Consider the following 22828-nt stretch of genomic DNA (forward strand, 5'->3'; position numbering starts at 1 on the left):
GCTGTGGCTTTTTCGGGTCCTGGGGTGGCTCCGGGTTCTTGGAACCCTCTGTGCTCTTTGTGCCATTCACAATGACATTGCACACAGCTGCTCCGGCTTCCAGTCCCGGTGTGCCAGAGGCCAAGGAGACAGGGCAGCAGTGGGCTGCGTCACCGCATGGTAATGTTTTTGAGTCAATTGGGCTGCAATTGTCCCTGCAGTCGCTGCAGTTCCTTTTGTCTGAGCTACCGAAAGCCAAATTTACAACACTGTTAGGCTCACGCTCGACTTTCACTTGGGCATGTAGAGCCCTGTGGATGACATTGTGCAGCCTAGACCGGTGGCCTACCGTTAGGTCTATCACACCATCCTGCGGACCCTGTAGCACACTGGGGAAACCAAACTTACTGTTCACAGGACTACTAGGTCTGACAGTCAAGTCAACAACTTCATTTTTACCGTGCTCCTGAAGCACTTGAGCTTGATTTAGGGACTGGCCTGAGCAGCTCGGAGAGGAGTCGGAGGGTTTGGACGATCCTTGTTTTGACTCTCGAGGGGACGAAGAGCTATTGGGTGGCTTTGCTCCAGGTGTCTCGCTGGAGTTACTCGGAATGAAGTTTTCACCGTTGCTGGAGAAACCGCTGGGGGGCTTGGAATCATTGATGTGAGGGATAGGGATGGGAATGGGGATGGGGACGGGCAAAGGGACAATGACAGGATATGGCACTAGTAGAGTCGGGGGTGGCACCAGCGGGGCAAGGGATGGCAGCCCAAAGTTCATCATCTGTGGCATAGGCATAGGACCATTTGGCATCATGCTGACGGGGGGAAAGGGTAGACTGGGCAAAGGGGCTCCAGGAGGAGGGGGCGGCAGCAAGCCTGGAGGATTCCCAGGCATGGTCGGTGTCGTGGGGGGGTGGATGTGAGGGGAAAGCATTGGCCTGTGCATGGGGCTGGAGGTGGGACCCATATTTCTGGGGCCACCTGGTGGTGGACCGATTCCAGGGATCATTGGATTTGACAGAGGGCTGTTAGGATTTGAGGCATGGTGAGGCGGCCCACGAATAAATGGCGGACGGATTTGCTGCATAATTTGCTGTTCCATGAATATGGGCAGCGGAACTGGCCCACGGTTTGTCATTACCATGGGAGGACTGCGAGGTGGGACACCAATCGGAGGCACAATGCTAGCAGGTGGCTGGACAGAAACTGGTGGAATATTTGGATTCTCACTGATGGGAATAGGTTTGGGAACTGGCGTGGGGATTTTAGTGACAGAGCAGTTGGCAGTGTCAGACGGAGAGGCAGTGGTAGACGCTGATGGTCCAGGACCTTGAATTTGGCCAGCTGCAGACGCTGGGGATGGAGCTTTTCTCCGAGCATCTGCTAGCGGTATATTCCAAGAATCTGGAGTCAGCAGCTGTACTCCAGTGCCTTCTGCTTTATTTTCAACTGGAGGATGTAATGTACTGCACAGTCCAGCTGGAAGATTGGCCTGTGTCTCTTTGTAGAAAATGTCCATTTTGTACTGATTGAGACATTTTGCACTGCAGAACTGAAGCCTTCTTTCCCCGTCCCCAAAATCCAGATACTCTTTTGTGTGTCTTATGTGCTTACACCAGTCACATACCTACAACACAGTAATAAAATCAAATCAGGTAAGAAAAGCAATCTTCTCTTCACAGTGTTATTTTAAAAGTCATTTTTCAGTTGCTTTCTAAATGCATTATTTTTATAGTATAAGAAAAGTTATGTTTGTGAAAACTAACATTTTTTCACCCAAAATACTGGAGAATTGAATACTACTTCCTTTTCTGGCTACTATGGTCTCAATTCTGTCTTATACAGTATGTTATATATTTTATAGCCATGCCACTCCTCAGCTGGCATACACTGTTATAACACACACATGTATACATTAAAAAATCCATATGAATATGGCTGTGATTACTCCTCAGTGGTAAACTAAACACACTGTTACCATCTCCGATGCAATACTACACAGTAAATACGACAAGAGGAAAAGGACACTGACAGCAACTGGAAATGAATCCAAAACATTGCCACTACATCATAAACTGTAATATTTTGTACTTTATTAATGGTATTAAACACTAAGTTGGAAAGGGTGTGGGATTTTAAAGTGGCATCACAAAGCAAAAGCAGCATTTGTCCCCTGCCCCTTATTCCAAAGAGTAACTTGGAAATAAACAGGAAATTTGTGTAACATTTAAATAGTCCTAATTCATGATGTTTCCAAGCTGTTTGTCCCCTTTTGCATACTGGTCACTCTGAGTAAAGCTTCTTGGCAATAAGGGCATTTTAGCAACTTTTCAAACATTACAGCAAAAAGTTTGCATTGCAGGCTTTTTTTTTCTTTTTCTTTCTTTCTTTTTTTTTTTTTAAATTCATCTCCTTTCCATTTAAATTCCTTTTCTGTGTTACTATTGGTGTGGTAAAGGCATAGCCAATTTTTTTAAAAAGTAAGGCTGCAGAACTAATTAAGCTGTGAAAGGTTTTCCCAGTTGTAAACCACTAGACACCAGAGTTCAAAAAATAGTCATTCCAGGCTTCAGAATCCATTACTTCAGAGAAATTATTGTGATTTCATTAACACATTAATTTTGCAACACCAACAGCTCTCACAGATGGTGAAGACATGATCTACAATTCAAATATGACTCTTGTTTGCACAAATGCCTTTCCTTCATATGGCATTTTAAACAAGAATTAATATGAGTAATCTTGCCATAGCTATAAACAGATAAACAGATGTCAGAATTTTCAGTGCCTTACTTTTTTGACAGAATTTTATGCACACAGAAAAAAAAAACAAAAAACAAAACCCACAACATTTTATCATTTACATTAGCTCTCAAAATACTCCACCGGCAGAGATTTGTGGTGCTTCCTATCTGCACATTGAGCCTATGACCATGTCAGAATACATTGCGGTATCATTTGCTCTGCCTTTTCCAAACAGCCAGTTTTAGCCCGTTTTGAATGACTGTACCCTTTGTATGAAAAAAGGAATATGATTGTGAAAAGTCTGCATTAAAAGGATAATTAATTTTAATAACGACTGGCCATATAAACAATTCAAAACAACATATGTCGGGCATCTGATTACCCATCTCATTTAACTCTCAGCTTTCCTGTAATATAAACAGTGGTGACATTTTTGAGTTTTCAGTAATATATCTTATATATATACATACATAGATACACACATGCACACACACCCCCAGCACACTATCAGACCGCCAATTTTGGATCTTCAACATTTGGGTTACCTGGTCTAGTTGCTGTTTGATTCCTTCCCTGCCTCCATACCCCATTCACACACACACTCCCTTTCTCTACCAGGAAGATTTTATCCCAAGTTTTAAATCAAACTAAATAATTACTGGAGAAATAGCAGCTATGAAGTCACTGCTGAAGCATAGCAATGCTGGGCCCATGTTGGACACAAGGATGCAGCACAACGGGAGATAAATCACAGGGCGCCTAGTCTCACAGTGCTTCTGCAGTCTTCCTGTGGGCATGTTCCCCCCATGATGACCCACACAAGGAAGAATGTCCCTCTATGTGTTACAAATGAGGTTTTATATGGCTTTGCAAGGCGCCAGTTCTCTCTTGGCTCCTGGGGCTTTGCAATCCCTTGCTGCAAACACGTGGCCATGGGCACTGAACCATCCTGGGTATTTGGCACAGGATGGACTGTGCCACCCGCTTGGCAAATCAACACCACCCCATCCCAGGATGAGCTGATGGAAACACCTTGTAATTGACCTCCTGAATTTTTTTGGCTTGCCACAGCCTTCCAAGCGGACAAAAGAGGAATTTGTGTGTCTATGCCATGAGTTAATAAGGTGCTGTTCGCCTCAGTGACGCTGCTGGATTTACCTTAAAGCCATTTTTGATGCAAAGATCACTCCTACAGTAAAAAATGCTATCTATTTTGCATGTATGGAATGAGGACATAAACCACTCTGATGCTTTTGCAGGGCATGTTCCTACCACACGGGCTCTGGAGAAAGGCAGGGGTCCTCCAGGCAGGCTGGGATAGGATGAAGTCCCCCCCTGGCCCACCACCACGCCTGTTTGCAGGGGAGAGGCCCTAGAGACCAGTCCCGATGGCAGCTGCTGAATGGGATGGAGCAGGGTCCAGGGGCAGCCACCTCTCTGCCGTAGTCAAAGAATAGATGCATAGAATCATTAAGGTTGGAAAAGACCACTAAGATCATCTAGTCCAACCATCAGCCCGTCCCCACCATGTCCACTACACCATATTACTCTAATCATGCCCTGGGACCTGCAGCCAAGGCCTCACCTTCCCTCAGGACAAAGGAAGGAAACCAATTCTCAACTTGTACACCTGGTGCCAAAAAAGCACCTGAGAAATACGAGGGAAGATACAGCCCTCTTACCGCTCTAAGAAGAGCCTCCATTAGTGCCTTCAATTAAACAGGCCAAAAGAAAAATACAGCAAAAGCAAAACCAAACCTAAAACACTTGTGGCATTTTTCCTAATCATTTAATTTTATTAGTTAGCAGTTGATCAATTCACTGAAATACCTTCATGTTTTATTGCTGCATTGATTTGTTTATCTCAAGTAGACCCCTATGTCACTCACAGCTAAACAAATATTTTCTCTTCTTGGGTAAAATATTTAGAAATCCTCGTTAGAAATTCTCTACTGATTTCTCTTGTTTTCAATAATACACCAAGGTACAAGAAACTGTGAAGTCTACCTGCCTCCCTCATGCACTGATCACAGACCATTCTGTGTATTTTATCACTAGATTAAATCAATTAAAGCCACAGAAATTAAAGGCAAGAATTCTGTTCCTCTGAACATCCCGGATAGACCAAATATCTCATAATTATCTCCTTGATTTTGTGCAACATTCCGAAGTGTTGAAGTTAACATTAGTGAGAGATGTGTATCTGCCACGTCTATGTGTTTCATTACTTCTGTTTCTGTTTATCCATATAAGCAATCACTCTACGTGGCTTATTTAAGACACAACTATAAAATGTGCATGTTGTATGCAGGTAATAGGACACCTTAGAATAGCACACTAAAACGCAGAAAAACATTGCTACAATGAGGAGGAAATTACTGGTAGAGAAAAAATGTCACTTAACAATTAATGAATCAAGTCTGTCTTACAGGATTGATCATTTAAGATGAGGTCAATGAATTTATGATACAAATGGCTATATCACTAGAGGTAATAAAATGGAGCAATATCATTCATTTTGCATCTAACTAATGACACGCTCAGAGTAATTACAGACTTCTTCTAAAAGCCTACACTGATTAGTTCAGATGTGATAGGTGAAACATATATCTTTCAATTCAATACAATAACATTTTATCTATAAAATACACAGCAAATGTCTTATTTTTTAAGTATTCACATTCCACATACAGCATCATCTGTCTTTGTAAGCAGCTTGGATCCTCTCTATTCACCTATTCCTTTTGCTTCCTTTTTCTGCCTTACCTTTCTCTTTCTCTATATAATTGCAAGGGGAGCTAAGCTGGTGCAGAGGGGCTGTGAGTGCGGTGCCACTTGGCAATGCTCCCCAGGGGCAGGGTTAGCCAGGAGAGTTCATACTGTGGGATCACAGTGATCAGGCCTGACCCAGCACCCAGGAGAACTATGGAAAGACCCCTCTTTATCGCACTCAGCTGGCTCTAGGGCTATGGTTAGCACCTGGGGCTAGTGAGAGATTGGTCACTGACCTCCATAGGAATGGGCATGTGGATAAGAGATTTACAAAATAACTGCAAAAGTTAACATACGAGATACAAGGGAAGAAAACACACGCCACAATTATGGATTTCAGACATCTTCTAACACACATAAAGCGACCATTTTGTACATTCCTACAGAAAAAGTGGCAAAATCTTTAGCACTGTGACTGACAAGGGATTTAGGGCAGTGAAGACATCAGAGATAAAGGGTCTGGGCTTGCAGTGTGCTAACAGACCCCCTACACATCTCCTTCTCCCTTGGGGAATACTCACAGCAGCGCCACTGGACAAGCGCACTGCACACTGCGAATGTCAGAGCACAAAACCTGAATGACAGAAAGATCGGTAATGAGATAAGGGTCTATCTCATTCAGCTGTAACACAACAACCCTGAAGAAGATTAAATTTACCTAACTGGGGCATGTCCAATGCTAAACAACAGAATGAACATTTCCTTTAGTACATTTAATGTATTTATATTTTAGTGGCGGGTTGCCAGTGTGCTACTTATGAGCTCAATGACTTGATATCATTCATCCGCTTTCCTGTGAAACACACGGCAATCTACACCACAGGACTACTCAGAAGACACCGCATCAGCAGAAACATGACTCGGTCCTGATACGGGAACACCAAGAAAACCAGGGCTAAGGGGATCGCGTGTCATTCAGATTCCTCTAACACAAAGACAGGAATAAAAGCCATTCCTGTTGGCATCTGTATCTTTCTTTTGATAGAGGTGTCCAACACAGAGCCTGGACCTGGCCACGAGGTGACCCTGCAGGCACAACACAGACGTCCCACAGCCTGAAAAGAGCTGTGTCTGGGCCTTCAAGCATGGGGTAATTAATGCTATTACCAGCTGTCAAACACGGGCACCAAGTTCATCCATTAGTGCCATCTACCATCAAACTCTGAATGATAATCTGGTAGCAGACACTATTTTATTAAGAAATATGTTTGCTAAAACATATTTTCAGCAGGGGCTCAGGTTTTCGAAGTCTGCCAAAGACTAGATGCAGCAGCAATCTAGGTACTACTACGAAAGTAGCTTGAAATGCACGTTGAGGTTTCTAGCAAAGACCCAAATGAGTCATACCAGTACTCACACAGCTCAGCTTCACTCCCCTGTGCCTAGATCACCCAGTCTCGGGCATAGCCTGCAGTGTGGACACCAAGTTCCAGCAGGATAGGGATGTGAAGCATTGCCAGCAAGACACCGGGGAAAAAAGTCAGTGTATCAGAAGGAAAGAAAGCCAGATCTGCATGTCCTGAAGCACTAGCCATAGAACACTCTTTAAAGGTTGAAGGAATATATCAAAGAACCATAAAAAATCATAGAATCACAGAATCATAGAATGGCTTAGGTGGGAAGGCCTTAAAGCCCATGCAGTTCCAACCCCCTGCCACAGGCAGGGCTGCCATCCCCCCAGCTCAGCTGCCCAGGGCCCCATCCAACCTGGCCTTCAGCGCCTCAAGGGATGGGGCACCACAGCTTCTCTGAGCAACATGTTCCAGTACCTCACTGCCCTCTGAGTAAATAATTTCCTCCTAATATCCAGTCTGAATCTCTCCTTTTTTTTTTTTTAGTTTAAAACTATTTCCCCATACTGCCTGCTCATGTAAACAGTTGTTCTTCCACTTGTTAACAAGCTCCCCTAAAGTACTGGGAAGCTGCAGTGAGCTTTCCTCAGAGCCTTCTCTTTTCCAGTCTGAAGAAGCTCAGCTTCCTCAGCCTTTCTTCACTGCACTGGAGCTGAGGGAGTGTAAAACCTCTCTCGGCTACCCCAGCCAGCCCCCCCTCCCAGCTTGCTGGGCAATGTGACTTCCTGTTGCCTTCCAACCTTCCCTCATTTCTTCACCACCAAAGCTTCTCCAAGCAATCCACCCAAAAGGCAATAGTAATACCTAGGCAAATTCCCTTGCAGATCTGCCCTGTGATGATAAGCCCCGTGCACAGCCCCATCTCTGCAGCATGTTGCATGACCAGGCCTGGAAAAGTTTTGGGGCAAGAGCCCCATCTCAAGCACTGATGTATTCAACACTTGCGAGCAGGACGAATCTTTGGGTCAAAGAGCAGCAGCAACCTGTAGGTCTGTCTCAACACTTCATCCCCACCCTCTGCACCTCCCGGGGGCTTGCCTATAGAACAGATCTCACCAAGCCCCACCAGGCCAGGATGGCAACCTCAGCAATTAGTGCTCCAACATGTGTTTGGCATCAGGATGGCTCCAAGACATCAGAATTCCCTTTAGCACCCTCTGACTTGGAAAGATGAATACTAAGAAGCACAAACTGGGCACCCTGCTGAGCCACTTGGGAAACCAAGCACATTGGACATTTCCAGAAGGACACAGCCATGTGCTGCTCAAATGTGCAGGGTCAAAGTGAGGAGGAGGTGGGATGTAGAGACAACAGCAGAAGACAAACTCCTTCACCAGGATAGCAATCAATTCAGTGGAATTCAAATTCATAATTTAAAGGGTTTTTTTTTTTCAATTGTTCTGATGCTGTTGTACTTTTTTTCCAGCCAAGTGACAGAGTGGACACAGCCCCGACAGAAGCCATACAACTTATCATCAAGGCGTATGAATATGTCTTATGTCCCCATAGCAAATCTTCCTCCAAAATGCTGACTCCAGGCCTGCATTGTGTAGGAGGTCTCCCTCCTGAAAAGGGCTGGCCCAAAAAAAGGACATAGATGTCAGCATGCTCAGCACCATGTGTTGGTCACGGGGAGGGAGGCTCTGGTGCAGGGTCCCCGGGAGGGACACAGGCTGTCCAAAGAGCCACAGGCATTTCACAGCATCTACTTTCAAGATGACTGTAGCCAAGGCTGTGCCTTAGCCATCATTACTGGGAATTAATGCTCTTTCACTACCAAATCTCATATAATAGGCAGAATCCAGCATAGTGGCTCTGAGCAGTCATCGAGGCTTGATCACCATTTTCAATGTGCTTATTGCACAACATTCAGCGTGTTTATCATGGCAGGGTTTTCCTGCCCAAGATGGCTCATAATTTTTCATAATGATTGTTCCACTTGAATGGAATGATTATTATAAAAAAAAAATCATTCCAGCTGAAACCTGCTGCGAAGGAACCCCGAGGCAGGCTCTAACACACTCTGAATGTGGTTATAATACAGCTCGTAGCGATGCTAGGTGTGAATGAAAACAGATTTTTACAATGTTTGCAGCTTTGTGCAAAAGAACAGTTTTACAGAACAGAACACTGCAATTGCCTCCAACTTAAAACCATCTTATGACAAATTTGTAGTTTTTCTTTCAATCTTCCTTTAAAAGAGAACAAAGCTTGCCTGCTTGCTTGCTTTTTCTTTTGATGATGTAAGCCTCCCAATCTCCTTTTCCTCCTGAAAACCTTGGCCACGGTTTTCTGAAGAGCAAACACTAACTTTGTGTCATTTAAATGCAAGACCCACTGCCTCCATTTTTCACTCTAATTATGCAAAAGTCTCAGCTACATGAAGCAGAAGGGGAAAATAGAGCGATTTGGTAATTATCAGCTAATGATAAATTGATTTCATTTTTGAATCATTGCAGTTGTCATCTGCGGTATTTAAAACATAGCCTTTTCAAAGCACCCATCTTCCTTTGTTTTGAGGGCTTTTTTGTGCTTCCGGCCAAAAGCAGCGAATGTAAGTTATGCTAATGCCCGATGGAAATCCAGGTTGGCTCTTGTTTCATCAGAGTGGCTACATATTTGATTTTGTGTATAAACAGCTGAGCTCTGTGTTTTCAACTTCAGTCTGAGGCTTTGAAACCACGGTAAGAACGCTGGATCTGAAACCACTGGTGAAGCCCACAGTACGGTGGGCGCAAGTAAGGGAAAATGAATGTAGTGGGAAGCAAGATTTGCCAGGAGGGAAGTTCTTCTCTCCAGAAACCTTCCTGTCTGAAATAACACAGAATGGGACAATAATAGCATTTAAACCTTAAAATCCCTGATGTGGGGTTTTTACTCATGTTCCATTCAGACCGCTGTTTCACTACTAGCTAAAGACACCGCTTCGGCAGCAACAGAAGACCAGAAGACCTAAATAAAATTAATATGCTGTAGAAGATGACAGGAAGGTGAGAGTGGGAGAGGCAGGGCTGTAGACATTCTCAGCAGGACAGACAGACTGTCTCACCAAGGCTCGTTTTCCAAAATGCCTGAAGAACCTGAATGCCTATTCCAAGGGTAACAGAGGAGCTGAGAAACCTCATCCTAGCGCAAGTCAGTCGGTCATGGAGTGAAAGCACATGCTAGACACTGAGGGGCAAAGCAAACCCCAGCTCAGGCTGCCAAGTCCCACATGGCCATCATGCCTCAAGCTCATCAGATGGCTGCTGCGGATCTCAAGGAGTAGCCCATTGTTGGCATGGTGCTGTGTCAACACCACAAGGCCAAGAAGCAGCTCCTCTTCCAGCTTGAGCCTGGTCAGACAGGAAAGCATACAAGCATAGCCTCTTTCATAGAAAGCAAGATTTAGGGTAGGGTGCGTGGAGTCAGCTGAGCATCAGTAGCGTGGTGCTTCTCACTCCGTGGGTGGCAGTGGGAGAGGGCAGCTTGGCCAACCAGCAGCAAGCAGCTTCATTCTGGCTATGTGGGCATTGGCCAGACTGAGTTCTAGCAATTGATTTCCAGGCCAAGACTTCCCATGATGTGCATTCCTCAGCTCCCCCTAAAGTGATGAACAAGAAAGCTGAGTGGCCAGAAACAACTCAATTGCGTAGATGGAGCTGGGAGTCTCAGTGAACCACAGTAATGTGCCTTTCTCCAGACTGGTGGTTTTCCCTTTTGCCATCCTTAAGCCGTTAGTGCCACAGTGAGAACTCTGCTTCCTTCTAAAGGTGACACTAAAGTACTTCTTCAGACCTGCTGCTGCTCAAGCCCTGCAGCAGTGAGAAGCACTGCAAATATCTTCAGAAGATGACAGGGACTGTAGGCTCTGAATACTCAGGAAACCAAAAAAAAAAAGAAAACAAAGCTAGCAGCTGCAAAAACACTTGAGGGGCTGTAAGTACTTCATCACAGCGTCCCATGCCTGCCACCTCTCTGGAGCATCAGGGGAAGGTCACATAAGGAAATCTCCCCCCTTCTCCCTCAAAAAATGGAAATGCACTTCTTTCCTCTTTAGGACATTCGTCTCTGCATCCTTGGAGAACATTTTGCATAGTTTCCATTCACAGGTGCTGATCTACAGGAGGCAGCAGGGCAGCTTCTCCATCCCTGGGGCACCTGAGCTGTGGGGACCCAAGGTACTGGGGCTGAGAACCACCATCAGTGGCAGTCTGGGGGAGAGAGGAGTGCTCTTGCCCCAGAGTTCTGCATTCCCACCCAGGGGCTGCAGGACAGGACCAGAAATGAACGCCAGTGCAGAAGGTTTCTTCTGAAGGCCAGCTATCAACTGGTGCAAAATGAGGAAGTAGCAGTCTGCACGCTTTCCAGCACTGCCTGCATGGAGCCCCAGCAACCACAAAAAGAGAGGAATTAAGAGCCATTAACACTGTAAATGGTTACCTCAAATTGTTTTGAGAATTACAGATGCACTAAGAGCAGGAAAACTTAAAAGGAAAAGAGGAAGGGGGCACTTTATTAACCTCCAATAGCATCTCCCTTATAACCCTTAATAACTTCCTTATAACTGAGTAACCAAAACCTTAACCCTCATTCTCCCACATCTGCAGATAACTTAAGAAGCCAGATGAAGAATTATATTCTCTAATTAATTCACTTTCTTGTTCAGTACCTGAATAAACATATTCACCCTATTTTTCTGACCAAAACTTTATTCTGGTCATATAGCAAAGTAACATTGTGAGATGGAAAATAACCCATGTGGCTCATCTGTCTAGAATTTATATCTAGTAATATCTTATATGGATTTTTTCTCCAATATATTTTCTTTTTAATATTCAAGAGAATATAAAAATAACAATAAACCCCCTTCCATTATGTTTCCAGTGGCTCATAAGACAGTTGACAGGACTATAAATGTAATAATGAGGAGGTTTGAGGGGCAGGTTAATGTTTTTTTCTAACACATGATGCTTTTAGCCTAAGGCATTGCTGGAGGCGAGTACCACTTCACCTGGACCAAAATCACCAGCGAACACCCATTAAATCACTCAGACTTAAATGTAATATTACTGGGTCTAGAAAATATTACTGTAATCCAGATTTGAAATATCATTAGCCCGTAGAATAGCAAGCAGGAATGCAATCTGAAGCTCCGGGAAATCTTTATTTACCTATAATGAAGAGTTCTAAGTCCAATTCCTCCTCTCACCTATGGCATTTTACAGTGGAATAACTCTCATAGATTTGCATGTGGTTTCTTCTGATTTATGCTTGTATAAGGCAGAGGCTTATGAATAAAATCTCTGGGTGCTTTGGACTATATATATACGCATATATATATATATATGCATACACGGACTACACATATATATTTTTCCACCTATCTATCTAGGTCAGGGATCTTCAGACTTCATTATTACATGTTAATCTGTATCATGCAATAACATTTCTAGACTAGGAGCCCTTGTGCCATGAGCTATAGAACCCACATCACCATGGTCACAGAGGACTACAGTAGGGCTGGCTGAATCTCAGCTCCTACCTGGGGCAGACTCATATACAAATTTCTCCACCTTTCCCAAACATATAAAATCCTTGAGAGACTACATCAGCTGCTTAGACTACATGAGCTGCTTACTTGGAAAAGTGATGTTAGGGAAAGATTGATTTGATTAGGGAAAGATTGACGTGAGTGTTAATAAAAACAGGTGAAAAAAAAAAGATCAAAACTTTCTGAGAGGACCTTTGCTGGATTTCAGTCAGCAGGGCTTTGAAGGGAGTCAAAACTGCTCCTAATTTGACTGCTTGCGATTTCACACTCTGAGAATTACTGGTTTTGCACTGGTAATGGTACACACCACAATGTGTCCCGTATAAAAGCAGCCCTCTCTCTGAAAACCACATCTCATCAGAACAATCCTGGGACAGATGCAATATCTGCTTGGATTGAGGAAAAGTTTGTCACATTGGTTTCAGGGCAAGACCAAGATGTGCCCCATCTCTCGCAGATTGTGCAGGAGAGTAGAACATTTTCCCATTTCCTCTAGAGCTGGGGGTGGGAGAAGACAAAGTCAAGAAAAGGAAATTATTCTGCCTAACCCAGAGGATGCATTCTGTGTCCCTCCCATTCCTCCTGGTCTGAGGTACCGATCCTGATTGAAAACCAGGGTGCAGTCCAAGCTCCTGTTCCTGCCGGTATTAGCACAATGTTACTGACTGAGAGAGGATTTCTCTGAGCTGCTGTTAGATTCATTCCTGGGAACTTCCACATGGAGCAAGTGAGACAGAAATTAGGGCTAGGGGAAGAAAAGTGGGGAAAGCAACAGTCTGCTGCATGTCCTGCACTTAGTGGGGAAGAGACGAGATGTGAGGAGAGGAGAGGAGAGGAGAGGAGAGGAGAGGAGAGGAGAGGAGAGGAGAGGAGAGGAGAGGAGAGGAGAGGAGAGGAGAGGAGAGGAGAGGAGAGGAGAGGAGAGGAGAGGAGAGGAGAGGAGAGGAAGAAATGAAAAGAAAAAAAACCACACCTGTTGCTGGTAGGAAGGATTTACTATGGCCACTAGATAGCTTAAGCCACTGTTTTCCAGGATTTTAGTCCTAAAAATAATAAACAAGGAGTGATGAAATTCTGAATCTGCAGCCCAGAGCCAAACATACAGAGAAAATGAAAACTTCCCTGTGTTCTGCTAATGCCCCCTTTGTTTTACCGAGAACATTCCTGCCATGAAATTGGGCCTCCTGCAAGGGGCACTCCCAGCTTGCTGCTGGCCCAGGCTGATGGAGCTGCCTCCTGCCATGCTGTTGTCAGGCCTGAAGCATTTGCTGGTGTTTGGGCAATGGCAAATGCCCCTTCTTCCTTGGTCATTTGTACCTACTTTTTTCTAAGTAGGGTAATGTGTGGGGAAAAAAAGTCCCACTAGGTCTTTTCTACTCAGATGAAAAGATAGAATACACTTTGTTTATCCCTCTGTTTAGTGGAGCGTACCTGACACCCAGCTATTACATAAATCACATCTATTCTTAGCAACCCGGGATGAATCTGGGATAACTCCACTGAAGCCAGTGTTGTTTTTTTCAGTTTGAACCATGTAGCTGAGAGCTGAATTTGGCACAAAGTAATTATTTCTCACCAAGGAGGGTATGCTGCAGCACAAGGCATCAGACACACTATCCGATAAAGAACACAATGACAGGGACCCTGCTAAGAACACGCTGTGTTACTGTAGATGGCACACACTCCTTGCTTCTGTGTATGATGCACTCTGTGACTGCTGAGATTTTATCCCATAAACACATCGTGGAAAACACGTTCACACTCACAAGATCATGCAGATGATTCTCTCATTGCACAGCACAGAAGTAGTCAATGTATTTAAACTCTCACCCTACTCATGTACTGCATGCTAGGTTCTCAAAAGTGCTATGCCCTTTAGACTCCTCCTCAAGAAGGACCGAGTCCATCTAGCTTTCTACAGCCCCTTTCCTTCTGCAGGTGTTTCCATGCAACTCCTAGACAGCAGCTGAGGCTTCCTTAGACAGCACAGCACTGGAAATGCCGCTCATCAAACTAGCTGAAACCTGGTTGCCCAATGGAGAACAGTGGCCACTGCATACACAGCCTCCTTCTGTGTGTGTTCAATGCAACCAAAACATTTGCTTTTATTTTAAGGACTTTTCTTCATGTCTATTTTAACAACCACTCTGGGTTGAATGTTCCTCCATCAGTGTGGTACTGCAATAAAAGAAGGAGGGTAAGTAGTTTGGGGCTGAGACAGGACTTACCAGTTGGCATCAAGTCATTCCCCACACACAAAAACTTCAAGTAACTTTGGACAAGAGGAAGGATAAGGAGTGAAATAATGCAGACAGCCCGGTTTTAGACATTTACTGCTTCCAGCTCCAGGGCAGACTGTAGGCAACTCTGGGGAAATGGATCCTGGCAGCAACCTGACTTGGAGGCTCCGAATTGATCCCAGCAGACCCTTTCTCCATCAGTTACAGAGAAGGAAGACTGGGGTCAAGGAGTTCCTCAAGTTAGGAGGCTTGTATACTCCTAATTTTCATTTTGTATTCTTAATCCTCCTCTTCATACAGGGAGAAGGCTTCCCCTTATTTGGCTTGACTATGTAGAGCATGAGATTTCTGAAGTGGGGATCAGTTTTTCCTACATGTGCTTACAGCATCCATTACAATCACGTACAGTGGTTCTCAAGCCACAGCCATCACATGAACAAAGCACAGCATTACTTCGGGGCTCTTTTTATTCTCTGGGATCAGCAATCACGAGGGGATTTGCTCAAACTCAGGCTTTACGATTTGTTATAGGAAATCCTCGTTGCAGGATAGTAATGGGGGAAAGGAAGACAGAATTAAGCACTGCATATTTACTAGTAGACATGACTGACAATAATGACTGCTCTTCACATCTACCCTGCACATCTATCACCCTGTGACATAGGGAGGAAGAGGACTGGGAGGTGGGGACATGCCAGTTAACCTCAGGCACTCATCCAAGCACCACGAGAGATCTGAGGGATGCGTGAGGGTTGAAATTCCATTATAGGTTTTAAATAATTAAGCACTACATGTTTGGAAGCTCATTCCTTCCTATTACTTTTTAAATAATTAATCTGTATTTACATCTATTGAGCTTCATGGCGCTATACACATAACAAATTTGAGTCAAGTTGCAGAAGGGAGATATTCCCGTCTGACAGCACTGCAAATGTTTCTTGTTTCAGTGGCTTCAGCTATGTGGGATCAGTCAAAATCCAATTCATCTAGACGCTGTACATTGCAGACACACATATAAAGGGTTTTCGATCAAATTATTCAAAAGCAATCAAAACATTAAGAGAGGATGTAAATCCCCAGAAGAAAAAATATGCTTCTAACAAACATCTTAGAATAGCAAAAAGTGATTCAAGTTTGAATAGAATACACAAATTTGAAAAGAGAGAGAGAAATGTATTTTTCCAATTGAGCACAGCCATTATGTTCAGTCTAGCGCAATCATTTCCATGTAACCTCTAGTCCAACTCTATAAAAAATTTACAGATTGCTGTGATTGAAAATGCTAATCTCAAAAGCTAGAAAAACAGATAGAGTAAGAGAACCTAGAAGAGTGAAAAAAAAAAACCCAACATATTTACCTAGAGCACTTCTCTTCCTACAACATGTTATTTTCCCAAAACCATTATACACCCAACAGGTTCCACCAATGGGAATTACACCCAAGAAAGCAGCCACTGCTGCTCAGACCTTTGAAACAATGAAGCACTGAAACACACTCTTGAAACCATAGCTCTGCCCCGGGAAACCAATCTGTAGCGTTGGCATCGGGACTGCATGTTTGTGGGAATGTGATTTGCAGATCAAGTTAGCTCCTATTTACGAGTAAGCAGATATTTATGCATTCACTTATGCAATTCTAGCTGGCATTCCTGCAGATTCTGTATGAAAGTCCAACTAAGTTATTTCCGCTTGAAACAGCATTACAAGTAACAGAAATGCTGCCGGCCAAACAGTTCCTTCAATTACAATAAATGGAGCAAAGCTGCCTTCAAACTGAGATCTCAGTTACACCTGCACGGCTATTCTGGAAGTTAATTAGATTGCACAGGGGTAAATACAGACTTAATGCGTTCTTCAGAGGCCTCATAATGGCAGAAGACGTATTAGGGATAAAAGAAAGAAACCAGCTTGACTTTCAAATACCTGGGTGCTCTCTGCCATGAAGGCAGACAAAACATCTGTACCTGTAGGTGAAGCGATCTGGTGGCAGAAATCATGGAAAGAAAGCCAGTAACCATTTTGCTCTGTGATAATTCTACATTGACACCTTGCAGGGGAGCAGGACGCTTAAAGCACTTCTTGCAATGCTCTTATTTTGTAATTGTTACCAAAAAAAGCAATATCGCATCCATCAAGGACAGCCATCAGCTCTCCTAATGACGACTCTCCTGTCTGCTCCTCTGACCCGTGCAGCTCTAATTCGGAGTCCTGCAGACAGCAGCTCAGCCTTCCCGAGCGGCAGAGCGGGAGCAGAGCTGTGCAAGAAGGTCAGCCCCCAGCGCAAAGCAGGCACGGGATCAAGGGCTAACTAACTCAAAGCACAGGAAGAGCCCGTGCCTCAGATGTCAGCTGCTTCAAGGCTGATGGCCCCACTGCTGCTGGTGTGGAGGAAACAATCAGAGCAGCGGATGCAGCAGGCTCCTCGCCGCCATAGCCGAGCCCGCGGCATTCTGCACGAAGCCAGTTTGGGGATTTTGCTTCCCTTTTAGACAAAGCCAGCAGATCACGGTATTCATGTTTCAACGCCGTTTTAAGGATCAAAACCCATCTTACTTAATAAAAAAGAAGAGCAAGATTCAAAGCAAAAAATTATATGGGAGCTTCACATGCAGTAGGTAGAGGCAGCATTCTGTGACTTTTATCAGAGGTATGGGTTAGAGATTGCTGCTAATGACAGCTTCTAAAAGCTCTCCCCCCACCCAGCATTCATGTTTTCACATAAATCCAGATTCTGGCATATTACTTTACTGTGGAGACATCTTCTGTGTACAGGGTGGCTTATGCAAATTAACCACATGTCCTATAAATTAGTCCTGAAATGCCCGGGATAATGAGCTGCCTGCATGGAGAGCGGTGCATGGTGCTCAAAGAAGGGCTCCTTCCAGGCTGAGGGAGCAGGAGGGCAAAGGAGCTCACAGCGTACGTGAGCGCAGCGAGGCAGGATGCTCCATTGGCACCGTGCCGCCATCCTGCCGGGCAGAGCTCACTGACTAGGGCTCGAAAACGCAGTGCTAGGAGATATCTACAAATTGAAAACCCCATTAATTATTGGGAAGGAAGACAATGTGCTCCCGGTTGCTGAAACCCAAGCCTGCAGATCTGCCCAGCTGACTTGACCAACACATTTAAGCTGGCTGCAGGCTGGTTTTTCTTCCCTGTAAAATTAGGATTTTTGCTGCAAATTTTTGATGTGTGTGTGAATGTTACTGCATTCAGTGCCTTTTCTGGAGATGACTGCCTGCCTACCTAAGCCGTACCTTCTCTGCATTCTTCACCTGAGATGGAGGGCATGCCTCAAAACTAGCTCTCAGCTGGACCTCAAGAAAAAAGGTTTTATGTCAGCTGCTACTTTTCTGTGAAGTGCAGGTTTAGGAGGAAGCTGTACGCACATGGGCTGCTTTCTGTGCCCCTGACTCAGGCAGTGCTGGCTGAGGTGAGGGAGGTGAACCATAACAAATCAGATGACAAACCAAAACCATGCCACTCGGTTTTGGTGTGCACTTAATTGGCACTCGACATATAATAATTAAAGCTATATTGAATTTGTGTGTGGGCAACCTAATTTGCAGCACTACAATAATTAAATGACATTACTGTTCAGAAGTAGGTATCTGAAACATGAAGTATATTAGCACGACTTGGCAACACCATAGCCTTACAGATGCTTTACTTTGCACCCAATGCAGACTTGGCCCTGAGCACGGCTATTGACGGTTGGACTAGATGGTCTTAGTGGTTTTTCCCAACCTTAATGATTCTATGGTTCTGATCTGATGGCATCTTATCCTACATGCCAGCAGTGTGGGCAGAGGGATGAAAGGCAAAGCAAACCAGAGGTATCTGTCTCCTATATAGAAATGCAATGATGTCCATTTTATGAACAGGGAGCAGAGACAAAGAGAGATGAGGCAACTTGACTGTGGTGACAGGGAGTAGCTGCAGTAGAGCCTAGAGGTGAGCAGCTGTCTCACTAGGTGCTGGTCTAACACCACACATCAAGGCCATCTTCCTCACATGGAACTCATGGTTCGTGTCCAGAGTCACAAGCCTCACAGGCTGAAGGTTAGATGTTAAGAAGAAATTCTTTACTCAGAGGTGGTGGAGCACCAGCACAGGCTGTCCAGAGAAGTTATGGGTGCCCCATCCCTAGAGGCACTCAAGGCCAGACTGGATGGGGCCCTAGGCAGACTGAGCTGGGGGGCAGCAGCCCTGTCCAAAGCAGGGGTTGGAACTGGGTGGGCTTTAAGTCCCTTCCCATCCAAACCATTTTATGATTCCATGATATAGCGAGACATCAAGTTGCTCGGCAGCCTGGTCTTTCTTTGATGTTAAGAACGCCTTTTAGTAACATCTGGGCATTTAGGAAAGGGGTTTTCTACAACCACAGAACTGAGGAGATGGAGAACACAGGAACTGGATGTACCAAAAATATGTGACACAAGTTGCCTTGTACCCATGGAAGAGAATAATTAAACTGAGGGAAAGTAAACTTGCAAGGAAGGAAGACAGAAGAGAAAGCTAAGGAAAAGGTTGCAAGGAGCAGAAAACAAACAAACAAAAAAAGAAAATGAATTCTGATGAATTCTGTACGGAGAAGTATGCTCACGCTGGGGACAGTCCTAATGGGATGAGCGCAGAGGCAAGCTGCTGGGCTCCAGGGCTCCAGGGCCTAAGGCAGGGAGAGGCAGTGGCTGTGCCCTGCTAGGGCTGCTCAGCACTGCTCAGGTGCAACACTAGCAGCAGCTGTTTCAAAAATATATTAAACCTTCCTGCCCTCCTTTCCAGAGCTCCCGCATGCAGATTTGAATCCCTGGACATTCACAAGCAATTATTTCCTAATGATGCTAGAAGCAAAGCTTCCAGTCCTATAGCTTCAAAAAGGCCTGCTCGGCTGTGATCTGCTGTTGACCTTTTCAAGACCTAAATATACATGAGATACCTAAATAGGATAATTGGCTAGAAATAATGCCTGTGTAAGGCAGGGGCCTTTCCCCAGAGGTGATACAGGCCCACAGTAAGCAGAAGAGAAGTTACAGGAGCTCCCTCCTTGCTGCTTTGCCCCCTGCATTCAAAGGCCTCTGCTGCTCACAGCTCTCTTGACTTTGTGTGAATTTATTCATGTGCATCTCAGGGTTGGGTTTCACAGTGGATGTGCTTGGCTGTACAAACTGTGCCAAGAGAGCTTAGCGGCACGGCACTGTTTTGTGTGCAAGATGTTACTTTTGCAAGGGCAGGCCCACATCCCTATTCTAGCATTGCACAATAGATGCCGTGCAAGAAATAAACATGCAGTGGCCTTGCAGACAAGCTAGATCAACAGCTCATCCATCACAGCGCTCCACATCCCCACTGATGGGAAGGGACAAGGAGCGATGCTGATGGCTTCTATACAACAAACAAGCAAGCAGAGGCGGTGTTTGCTCATTTCAACGTGCAAAGCTGACTTGTTTAAATATGAATATGTTGCTTATAGCCAGATTTTAGCAACAGAAGCCCCACGGCATCTATCACTGTTTGCACTTTTGCTAAAAATAGTTGCATTGGCTGGGGAGCTTTTTGGATGTCACATCTGCAGAAGATGTTCATTTCCCCATGCCATCTCTACCCATTATGGTTTCCCCATGCTTCTGGGTGCCCTGTGTCAGGAGGCATCACACACACAGCTTGTGTGGTGTTGCAGTGACCTGTATTCACTTTCCTGCTCTCACTAAAGTCCTTTCCTCTCTCCTTCTCTCCCCATCTCGCTCCTCACCCATCCCAAACACTGGCTGACCTGCCTTGAGCCACGCTCCTCCCAGAGCTCACAACAATGCTGTGTTTGGAGCTATGAGAAGGAGCTAATCCCACAGCAGCAGCAGGAAAATATATCACAGGAACCCCAAACACTGCTGTCTCCCTCCAAGAGCCATGATGCTGATGCCCTCCAAGTCTCTCCTCTGAGACAGAGCCACACAGGTGCCTGGAGGATCAGCAAAGCCCTCTGCATCTCACCAGACAGCATAGCAGGTCCCATCCCCACTGCAAAGAGGATCACCGGGGCTGGATTTTGATGCATGTGGGGTCTTTGCCTCCAGGGATGTGACATCTCCACAATGCTCCTGCTGTGGTACAAGTGCTCTGGCACCCCAGCAGAGGGGAGCAGTCCAGAGAATAAAGACAGGCCACCAGCAGGGATCACGGTTACTTTGGGCAGCTGGAATTTTGGCTGGGTGGTTGGGATGGATTTTCATAACAAAGGCAGACAAATATCTAGCTTTGCTCAGGGGCTGTGTGGGCAGCCAGGCCCTCTGGTTATCTCCCTTCAGTGACCACAGCTAATCTGGTTTGACCTCTGGACAGCTGGCACTCACCCAGACCTCAGCTTTCAGCCCTGCTTTGTGGCTGCAGGAAAGAGAGCCAAAAAGTGGGACTGCTGGCCTGCGCAATCCTATCAGCTGTGTAGCCCTCATTAAATGAACTTGGCACGCTGGATGAGGACAACAGCTCAGTGTCTGATGGCAATACGCTGTGCAAGCCCCGTGGGGACAAAAGCATTTGCTCAGCGCAGTCTCCTGCAATATCTCGGAAAGCAAGGACCGAGGCATGCGTACGAGAAAGCTGGAGATTTTTTCCAGGCCCTGCACAACTCCTGTGCCTGCTACAATGTGCGTGCACCTGCTGTGAGGGAGGCTGCTCCCAGGGGCACTGCCCAGCAGCAAACTTCCAGCTGGGCCATGTTGCTGTCACGCACATCTGGGACCCACATCTGGAGATGGAGACAAGAAGGAGCCCCAGAGATTTATCAGTAGAAGGTGAAAAATAACTGATAGGGGAGGCATTTACCTTTTCTCTATACTCAGTCTATTTGCTATTATTTTAGTTTCTAGCATTCTTCGCTCCTTACAACATGTGCTAGGCAAGCCGCAATAAGATCCACCAGCCCAAAGTCCTGTCACCACCTCCCAGTACTACAAAAACCCATCTCTGGGCCAGATTCTCCCCAGCTGGAGACTCCTTTACATCATTCCAGCAGCAGAAAGGCACGCCAGGAACACATCACATGCTGTTACACCTCTGTGGTGGAATGAAGGAAAGAAATCTCTTAGAAAATGACAGTTTCCCATCTTGAGCAAAGAGACATTTATTTCAGTGCGGTAATGTTCATTCAGGACTGGGCACAGGTGGTCAATTATTTTTCTGCCTGTCTAGAAGAAGCACGTTGATTCCTCATAATAAAAAGTATTAGTACAATCCTGAGTTTATTGCTCAATTAGGGAAGTGACATGGAAAGAGTTACAGCCTCTTGCAGGGAATACAGCTAGAAACACGTTTTTGCTGCTGAATGAAATAACCATCCTCCTCCCCATCAGACACACAAAGTCTACACAACCAAAGAATCAACTGACAGCTTTTTTAGGTCCCCTATTTAGCTGGCCTGTGCAAAAGTATACTGTACTGCATATTGGAGCTCTGTGATATAACTGCATTACTTTCTCTGTTTAAAGCATATTTAATTGATTATTCAAGCACAGACTAAAAATAAACAAATAAGCACAGAATTTAATTTTGGTGCCCAGCATAAACAAAACTGTGCATTGAGCAGGATTTGAGAACAATGCACATGTGCACAGTTTGACCACTTTGTGGGATCCTCATGGATCACTCCAGCAGAGCTTGCTTCATTGCCTGAGCAGCCGGATGGTTTTTAAATGCCTGAAGGTAAAGCTGGGAACCTGCTCTCCACTACTGTGTCAGATAACAATTCATAATAAATGAACCGCACTTTGCAAATACCAAGGGTGCCGTTGTCAGCTATTTGGAGTATCACACAACTTTAAATAATAGATATCGTTTCGCACTTCCAACATTTTAATCTCAATCTCAAATTGCATGCAAAAGTAATTAAATAACGGAATCCTCATTTCAAAGCTGAAGACCAGACACCTAGACATCAAGTTAGCAGATAGCTAGCTGTACCAGTAGTACTTCTGCTTGAGTTGAATGGCTCTATGTGCAAACTCGAAGGAGTACAGATGCAAAAATATGCTGCTGATCTCATGATTACAGCTGCCAAAAATGTGGATGTCATATGGAACATGTATCTACTTAATGGACAGGTACAGCACCTCTAGAAGTGATTTAACCAATCCTATATCTGTACCTAATTATTTTGAGTAAATTGTGCTTGCTTTCCTTCATTAATTATCAGCAGAGCCTGAACAGAG

General features: G+C 44.9%; 2 protein-coding genes across 2 annotated transcripts in view; both read right to left on the reverse strand.

Annotated features, from left to right (window-relative positions):
* The window catches only part of PRDM1 (PR/SET domain 1), a 690597-nt gene that overhangs the window by 503179 nt on the left and 164590 nt on the right, over window positions 1-22828 (reverse strand).
* SOBP (sine oculis binding protein homolog) overlaps window positions 1-22828 on the reverse strand; it is a 33868-nt gene that overhangs the window by 412 nt on the left and 10628 nt on the right. The window contains exon 3 of the mRNA XM_031552662.1: window positions 3-1609. Within this exon, the coding sequence (XP_031408522.1) occupies window positions 3-1609 (1607 nt within the window). The remainder of the gene's footprint in view (window positions 1-2; window positions 1610-22828) is intronic.

The sequence above is a fragment of the Meleagris gallopavo genome, chromosome 2 (assembly GCF_000146605.3).
Source record: "Meleagris gallopavo isolate NT-WF06-2002-E0010 breed Aviagen turkey brand Nicholas breeding stock chromosome 2, Turkey_5.1, whole genome shotgun sequence".
Classification (NCBI taxonomy): domain Eukaryota; kingdom Metazoa; phylum Chordata; class Aves; order Galliformes; family Phasianidae; genus Meleagris; species Meleagris gallopavo.